The sequence below is a fragment of the Silene latifolia genome, chromosome X (assembly GCF_048544455.1).
Source record: "Silene latifolia isolate original U9 population chromosome X, ASM4854445v1, whole genome shotgun sequence".
Lineage (NCBI taxonomy): Eukaryota > Viridiplantae > Streptophyta > Magnoliopsida > Caryophyllales > Caryophyllaceae > Silene > Silene latifolia.
Genome location: NC_133537.1, coordinates 305,381,911 through 305,391,529, shown reverse-complemented (window position 1 = coordinate 305,391,529; position 9,619 = coordinate 305,381,911). Strand labels below are relative to the sequence as shown.

The 9,619-nt window shown below is 34.9% G+C and overlaps 1 protein-coding gene across 1 annotated transcript; it reads right to left on the bottom strand.

Moving 5' to 3' along the window:
- Positions 1–8,656: 8,656 nt before the first annotated feature.
- On the bottom strand, positions 8,657–8,995 carry LOC141620448 (calcium-binding protein KRP1-like). Its single transcript, XM_074437316.1, has one exon. The coding sequence runs from the start codon at positions 8,993–8,995 to the stop codon at positions 8,657–8,659; it is 339 nt and encodes a 112-aa protein (XP_074293417.1).
- Positions 8,996–9,619: the final 624 nt, after the last annotated feature.

Genomic DNA, 9,619 nt, shown 5'->3' with positions numbered 1-9,619 from the left:
ATCGACTAAATTAACTTTGCAAAACCGTTTTTCATTTCAAAATCTTTGAATCATTTTGCAAGTTTGTTTATTTATCTTTTGAGTCTTTTACTTGAGTTTGTTGTTGCACCTAGTCGTTTTAGTCGTGTTCAAGGATCCTGTGTTTTGTACTTAAACTTTATCTCCTCCGTTCAATTGAGTGAACAACATTGAGATAAGTGGTCTTGTAACAAACGGGTAGAACCAAAAAGTCTTAGGATAGAGTTATCCTTAAGCATGAAGTCTTCGAAGCGGAGTAGCTTTTGAGCATGAAGTCTTTCGGCGGAGTAGCCCAAAGCAAAAGTCTTATTGCGGAGTAGCTTTAAGCAAGGAGTCTTTCGGCGGAGTAGCCCATAGCAAAAGTCTTGGAAGCGGAGTAGCTTTTAAGCATTAGCAACCGGAGTACGTTGGGGAGTTGTTTTATTATTCGGGGTGGTCTTAGTTTGTATGAGTTTACTTTTGAGACGTTTAATAAAATAGTGCTGGACGTAGGTCGCGGAGTAGTGACCGAACTAGTTTTTAAAAACATCGTTAGTCGTGTCTATTTCGTTTTATTTCCGCTGCACACTCTACTCACGTTTTTATCTACAGAATCAACTATTGAGTACACTGTAACTTCTGCTTGCTGAATCGTTGTTGAATACTTCTAACTCTCTAGTTCTAAGTATCGACTTCTCCTTTCATCTAAGCATTGTTTAAAGTGTTTAAGAGTTTTTAAAAAAAGCTTTCATTAAGCTTAAATTTTAAATAGACACCTAATTCACCCCCTCCCCCTCTTAGGTGCCCTCGTCCTTGACTCTTCATTTTTATATACATAACAACGGCCTGAACCGTTATAACTGTATATGTCCTTAACAACCGTTTGGGTATAACCGTTATATTTTATATTTCATTGTGTTTGATTTTACCGCCAAGAAATAAAGCATCATTGGGTATATGCCAGATAATTACAATATGTTTCTTAGAAAATCTTGCTTATTTCCATTAATTTAAAGGATTACAAGTTTACACATAAAGAGTACAAACTACCACCATACATAATAAACTAGGTAAATAACAATTAGAAGAAGAAATTTGATAATTAACAAGCCAAGCCTCATTATTTTTGAGTTCTACAATATCTATGGTTAACTTCATGCATTCTTCTTTTGCCTTCAATATTTCACTGTCATTTCCCCGCTTCGATTCTTCAAATTGATATAGTATACTTCTCACTTGAGTAATCTCGATATCCATGCTCTTTTTCTCATTCACTAACCTGTTTATAACCTTCCTCTGCCACTCAGTCATTGGTTCATCAACCCACTTGAAGTAGTTGCATCCACGCATTTTAGTCTCGGGATTATAGAATTTGCATGTAAGAAACTTTCTTCCCGGATTTTGCAAAGTCCAATAAGTCCGCAATGCTGCCGGAACTGAGCAATTACATGTCCCTGTTGAAATAGAGGAAGAAGAAGAGCTACCACTTGACATAATTTGAGTAATAAGAGAGAGAGAGAGAGAGAGAGAGAGAGAGAGAGAGAGAGAGAGAGAGAGAGAGAGAGAGAGAGAGAGAGAGAGAGAGAGAGAGAGAGCATAACGATCCGTAGGGTGGTCGCTATAATAGTACAACAAGGGGAAAAAAAGGAAACACAATAAAAAATAAAAAAACACAAAAACAAACAGCTAACTAATTAGTACATTAATCAAACACCCTAACAGGAGTTTGACTAGGAGGTGGGTACTGAGGATAAACATGATTATAAATCATGCGTACTACATCAGCATCAAGACGGGAATCAAAATGAGGCATTTCTTCGTCTTCCCATGATTTCGGTACATTAATAAAATTGTACGGAATGATTCTTCTCATCAGATGGGCATCCTCAGCGGTGGCAACCCATAAGTGAGGCCCAGCGTGAACATAACGATCCGTAGGGTGGTCGCTATAATAGTCACTTTTGCCCCTTTGATGGTCACGTGATGCATACCTTGCAGCGAGTTGTTTTGCTTGGCGAAAATCATCAAGACCATCCCCTCGAAACACGATCAGAGCATATCCAAGAAACCCACGACTAGAATTCCAAGCCGGGTAGATTGCCCTAACATTTGAAAACCCATTCTCAATGAGGATGTCCCTCAATGGAATAAGAGACTTAGTAGCTGGCTTCTCAACAGCATCGCGTATGACTGGGAGATTGTGAATTATGCACGTAATCGGGTTGACATAGCGGGTTACCGATTGCTGAGGAGGTTAGTAATAATAAAGTGATTCTTATTGTTACTGGAAATGTGATGCTATTTATAGTATAATAAAGCTATAATTAATTGGATTAATTTCATCCATACGTTATATTCAAACTTGTATTAATTGTGCATGCATGCATGAGGTGAATAATGGTCAAACAACCAATAATAATAGGGCATGCATTGGTAAAACCACAAACTTTTCAGTTTTGGATCTGTATTTAAAACAGTTATAAGAAAAACCGTTGTGTATTGGTGTAATATGACAATGGATTTACAAAAAATCGTTTTTGATATATGAAATATGATAACGGCATAACAAAGAACCGTTATCTTTTTGTGTTATACATACGGTCAAAGAATCAATACTGCAACTTTGAATCAGAAAAAAGTAAAAATTACAGGGCATGCATTAGTCAAATCACAAACACTAGAAAATCACAGATAATTAAACAAATTTTTTAAAATGGATTCTGTCCAACCGTTGTGTTTTTACTAATTGGACAACGGTTTTTTGATAACCGTTGTGTTTCTTGTTAAGTAATTGGACCGATTCTTGTTTATCTTTTACAGTTTCCACTTTCCAATTCATAACTTGTTAAGTTTCCAATTCTTATCTTATTATTATACCGGTTCCAATCCTTACTATCCTATTATACCTTTTCCAATACAACCCAAACTCATTATAAGTAGAATTATAATTTTCACAATCTTAACTTGTACAGTTTGCACTTTCCAATTCTTAACTTGTTAAGTCCTCCATTAATTTTCCACATCGATTATGTCGTCAAGTTCATCAACTTACAGTGGTTCATATTATTCATCCGCTGATGATGATGATGAAGCATCATATGAACCTCTTGTAGGACCCCCAAGTAGATTTATGTACGCTAAACCCTTTACGTGCATCATTCACAATCTACCGTATACAGAGGACGGGCATGGAAAGGCTATACTATCGTATAGCCTTGACTGGTTAATAGGTTTGATTCGGTTAGCCGGATTGAATTTGGTTCAAACTATCTACCCGGACAATGATGCGCATCATGGCTTCGGGCGGTGTGCCCTCATCGAGTTTGGCGGGGTGAGGAGCGGGAATGCTTTCGTCAGGCTCGCAAACTTGAGCGGACATTCTATAACAATGACTCTTCGAGACTCTGGTTTGATCAGGATGAACAGCGGGTAGGCCCATATTTATGGGTTGCGAATGAATCTGACCGTCTCCTACTAATTCCGATTCTGCACCGCCAAGGTAGCATTGCCGAGCAGGGGACAGTGCCGTTGCAATGGGAAAACGACTGTGTGGATTAGGCTGAAGGTGAAAGAGACATATATGGTGATATTGTCTCTGAATTCCAGAGGATGTGGTAACAAAAAACATACTCCGTCCATTCAACTCCACACTACACATTTGCTTTTTCACGTTTGTCAACGCTTTTTTTACGCGATTTTTTTCTTTAGCTTGATATTTTAATGTACTCCTAAAAACCTAAGTCATTATAATAAAAGTTTGATATTTTTGTGGTGATATTGTCTCTGAATTCCAGAGGATGGGGTAACAAAAAAACGTAACAAAAAACATAAATAATTATTAGAATCTGATGAAGTATTAGGATACTCATTATGAATTTCGGTATAGAGCAAGTCGTAGATCGGCCCTTCATTATCACCGGAAAGTGCAGGTGGAATGGCCACTCTCTCCCATGACATAGGCACGGTGGCAAGAATGTGATGCTTCCTGCAATGTTTTAGTAGATAATGATCAAGAAGGGTCGCAACCCATAGATAAGGGCCTTGTTGTTTATCATCCGAATAGAAGTCCTCTTTCCCCGCATCTTCCCCCGCAAATCTAGCCCCTAATTTTCTTGCCCGACGAAAACTATCATGGCAGTTGGTTTCGTCAAACACGACAAAAGCGAAGCCTACAAAACCTTACTTGTTTGTAGACACAGGGTACACTTTTTTAACCGCGGTGAAACCGGAGTTATGAAGCATTTCCGTCAACCACCCAAAATAGGGTTTAAACTCTTTCCATTCACACCATATTGAACCGGGAGATTTTGGAGAATGCAAGTAATAGGCTCTGCGTAACGAGAACCTGATTGTAGTTTACCAGCCATATTTTTTTAGAGAGATATTTAGAAAGAAATTAGAGAGTAAATTTTTGATAATTTAGAATTTGACCTAAAACATTATGAAGACGTATTTATAGAATTATTTTGGTCAAATTGAATATTTATTAAAGTTCAGTTTTGAATGTAGTAATCAAATTGAAAAATCTAATCAAATACTGACAACGGTTGAATTGAAACACCGTTATCTCTTAATAGACAATAATAACGGTTACAAAAGATCCGTAGCAATAACATAACAACGGGTAACAAAAACCGTTGCTGGTGTTAATTTAGTAACGGTTTTCGAAATGCCGATATCTTAAACTGGTAACGGTTTTCTAACAATCGTTGATAACAGTGATTCTATAACGAGTTTTTGGAAACCGTTAAAAGCTTTTGACAATAGTTTGTTAATCAGCCGTTGTCAAATTATAATAACAACGGTTTTAGAGGGAAACCGTAATTCCTATTAGTGCGGTCTGGGTTTCCGCCAATATTTGGAAAATGGTAATCTAAGTGTCGTTATTAAATACATTAAACCATTGTGATACGCTCCTTATTGATTGCCAGATTTGGCGTAGTGATTTAATTTGTCGCAATATAATTTTTCATCCCCACAATATAAAAACTTACCTCTTAACAGTTATCTTTAAGTTTTGTTTTTAATAAATTCAATAGTTCTTCCAAATATATTTTTCTTAATGGATTTAATGGTCTACTCCCTCCGTTCCAGTGATATGTTTACACTTCCTTTATTTTATGAGGGGGGAAATAAAAGAAGTGTAAAGATGTGACTAGAATGGAGGGAGTCAGTTTTATAACTTTCTCCAAATTGTTTTTTACGTAAATGTAAGGTATTTTGATAAACTCACTTTAATTATCTATACATATAAAAATATTTCAATAAATATAATGGAAATTATACTCAATTGAAAGCAATTTTCACAATGAACGTAATGATTTACATTTTAGAATTTTTTTAAAATTTATAATCAAATCACCTTAATTATATAATGTAATTTTATAATAATATTTAGTAAACTATAATTAATGTTTTGCTGAGATTTATACAGCATTTATTATGTTCATATTAATGATTAGCTGTAATTAATGACTGTAATTAAGGTTGAATACGACATGTGGCGCAACCACAACGTTTCAACCCGATTTTATATATATATATATATATATATATATATATATATATATATATATATATATATATATATATATATAAAAGATATTGTTGGTGATGGTTGTGTTTATTGTGGATCTTTATCGTATTGGAATTGTATTGGTGTTGTTGTTGTATAATTGGTTGTGTTTGTCTGTGTTCGCGAGGCGTGTCCTCGACTGAGTGGAGTCACTTGCAGGAGTGGCTTCACGCCCTTGATTCGCCCTCTGTGGAACCCGCCACAGTCGGGGATGTGCACATTAAGGAACATGGGTTATCGCTCGGAATAGATGAGCGGGGATTTGGTGGGTACGGCTGTGGTCCCCCACTTGCGGCGTGGAATATCTGTTGCAATGGGTATTCAGGCAGGACTACACACTTTAGTGTGTAGTCAGGTGTGTGGAGTTGTGACGGAGTTTGGGTGATTTGTGTGTTGTATCTTATGTATTGTGTTTTGTGTAATCAGTAACTGACCCCGTTTAAATGTTTTTAATATTGTGGTGATCCATTCGAGGATGTTGAGCAGTTATTCAGCAGGTATGAGATGACTTGCGCAAGGGATAGCTGCGATGGAGTCATCACATGTGTCACTAGAGTCTTCCGTTGTGTCTTGAACTTAGTTTTCTTTTCAGTTGGTTGGTTTTTGGAACATTTGTATTTACATTACAGTTTTGGTTTTGGATTGTAATCACTTAAACTTATTTACTTAATTAAGTATGTTTCTTTATGGTCTATTCGATATACATTGTCTCGGGTAATCGAGATGGTAGCATTTCCATGCATTAGGTAGTCTTGGTAAGGCACCTTGGTGTATGGGGGTGTTACAAACGGTTATATACCGTTATCAATAGAGAAATATAACAACGGTTTTGCATGCAATAATACTGTTGTTAAATTTTGACATTCAATTAAATAAGATAACGAAATGGACCGTTATCATATGTAATATTTAACAACGGTTTTGGTACCACTAAACCGTTGTCAATAGTAAACTACGACAACGGATTTGACACCGCTATTAAGATTTAATAACGGTTTCTCAAAAGTATATCCGTTGCCATAAACATATTTAACAACAATTTTATAACCGTTCTTGAGTTGTGATAACGGTATTATAGATCCGTTATTTATGTTATACAACGGTCACGTGTTTGTACAACCGTGGTATAGTTTAACAACCGCAGTTGCAATAACGGTTCCGTGTTTCTATTTAAAACCGGTAATTGCATTATCTGACTGTTATTGATGGACTTATTTGGCGTAGTGTTTGCGTAATTTTTGCGCCGTTGGAGTCCTCTCGCGATAAGCTACACATTAGTATAGGCTAAAACCGTAAAAAAAATCGTAGCAGTGTTTAAAGTCTCCAAACACCGTGTAACAAGATTCGGAACCGTGCTCGATCAAAAGGTTGCACAATTAATTTGTGATTTTTAAGCCATGAAAAAGCTAATTTTGATAGAATTTGAAGTCCATTGAAAAAATACCAAGTGATTGAACAAATTTGTCACTAAATTCCATTTTTATTCTTGAATTGTTTGCAAAAAAAAAAATTATAATTTTAAATAATTTTGGGATATTTTAGGGTGTTCCCTCGAATTTTTCGGTTTTCTACATTATACCCCTCCTTTTTTATATTCTACGTTGTACTCCTAAATTTCTTACTTATTTCTTCATCATGGCCTTGTTTAACTCTTCATTAACTTTAGCACGATAAAACAACCGTATTTTATCTTTTATTCTGACTCATTAATGTTGTATCACCATCCTATATCAGAAGCATCACACAAATCGCTTTTAATAAGCACAACTACTATTAAAAACATCTCATATGATTCATGACATGATAATGAAGATTTGATGAATTCTTAGTTAGATCTGTATGCTATTTGGTGGGTTAATGAGTAATTCGGCGAACTAATAATAAATAAATGAGTAGGTTATTGAGCAATTGGAATGGTAAATAATAGACGATTTAATAGGTCAATTAATAAACTAAGTTAGAAAAAAAAATAAGGTCATGGTATAGACTAACATATAGAGTTCGGGGGTACACTATAAAATTTCAAAAATGTAGAGGTACAACAAAAAATTTCGCGGGTACACCGTAAAATATCCCAATAATTTTTCTATTAAGGTGGTACTCAATTATGATACCATTAAGTTGCACCCTATCTTTATCTAGAAAGAAACGGCACACACCGGACCATGTCTCTAGAGTTATATTGTTCTGTTCTTCATAATAATACAAGGACAAATAGTACGCAAATAAAAAAATTAGGGATATTCTACGGTGTACTATGGAGTTTTTCAGGTTTTCTATGTTGTACCCTTATAGTTTTTATATTTAACATTATACCCCTAAACTTCTTACTTATTTCTCTATCCAACCTCCGTTAACTTTATCACTATCAATAATCAGTATTTTGACATTTATTTTGACTCAATAATGTCGTATCACCATCTATGTGAAAAGTATTAAAAATCACTTTTAATAAGCACAAGTTACTATTAAAAACCTCAGTTATGATTCAGGAAGTAATAATGGAGATTTGATGAATTTTTAGTTAGATTCGTATACTTTTTGGTGAGTTAATGGGTAATTCAACGAATTAATAAGTAAATCATGAATAGGCTATCGAGTTATTGGAATGTTAAATAAACGATTTAATAGATCAATTAAGAAACTAACACATCAACAAAAATAAATAGGGTCATGGTATAAACTAATGTACAAAGTTTAGGGTTACACCATAAAATTTCAAAAATGTAGGGATACACCATAGAAAACCGAAAAACTTGAGGGTACACCATAAAATATCCCTAAAAATTAATACTCCCTCTCATTCATTAGATTTATACTAATTGTTGAATATATGTAAATAGTATTTTTATTTATTAAATAGTATGAATTTAGTGAATAGAAGGGAGTAGTGTTAACCTTTCAAATCGAAATAACAAATTAATAATCAATCAAGACATAACATTGATTTAAATTGTCTAGTTGATTAAATACATTTATCCAATAACAAAAGCATTTCATTTATGCTATAAATGATCGAAGAAAATTATGCAACATATATATTGTAAACTCAAATTAAATGGATAAATTCATATGTAAACACAATCAAAACAAACCTAAATTGTGGATGGAAACCCTAGACTCATCCATAAGACCAGGACTTAACCTGAACATGAGAATACAAAATTCCATTTGATTAATACCACCATCTCCATCAAGATCTCCTTCCTTTAGCATGCAAGCAAGTTCATCATCTTTCATATCATGCAACCCTAATACGTATGCATTCTTCTTCAAGCTTTCAAATGTTATAACACCCTTTTCAACATCCATTAACATAACAAACCCACTACATATCTCTTCTATCAATCCTTCCTCCCCTAATTTCGCTATCATTGACGGAAAATAATCCTCGAAATCGTAATTTGGCTCCATTTGAACCATTTTTTCAAGAGTTTGATGAGTATTATCTTGGGGAGTTTCAGAATGGAAGGGTGAGGTTGGGTTTTAAGCTAAAGGGAAAATGATATGACTTTTGGATTTATTAGAAAAGCGATATTTCATGATAATATTTCTCTTAAGGGCTTGCCTGGAATCCACGAAATAATTTCGGGGTAAATTTTAATTGGGTGATAATTACCGGGGAAGTTAATTACTTGGGTAATGAGTTCATTGATGATAGGTTTGGCATAAGGTTAATGATTACTGAGTAAATGTTTTACTCCCTTAATCATTACCCAGGGGGAGGGCGGGTAATGTATTACCCTTCCATGAGGGTAATAGATTCAGGAGGTGAATAATTACTCTCATGCCAAACATGGAAAATGCACCTTACCTATTACTCCCATATTCATTCCCCTCCTTTTACTCTCAATCCAAGCAAGCCCTAAGAGATAGTCTTACAATTAATTAGTATGAGACATTACAAAACTCCTCTTAAAAGAGTAACAAACAAGAAAATAAAAGGAAAAATAAAATAATAATTACCCCTATTATGTAGGTGGTCTCACAGACTTGGCAAATGGGTCATTTGGATCGGGTTCGGGTCGGGTTATTTTCGGGCCAATA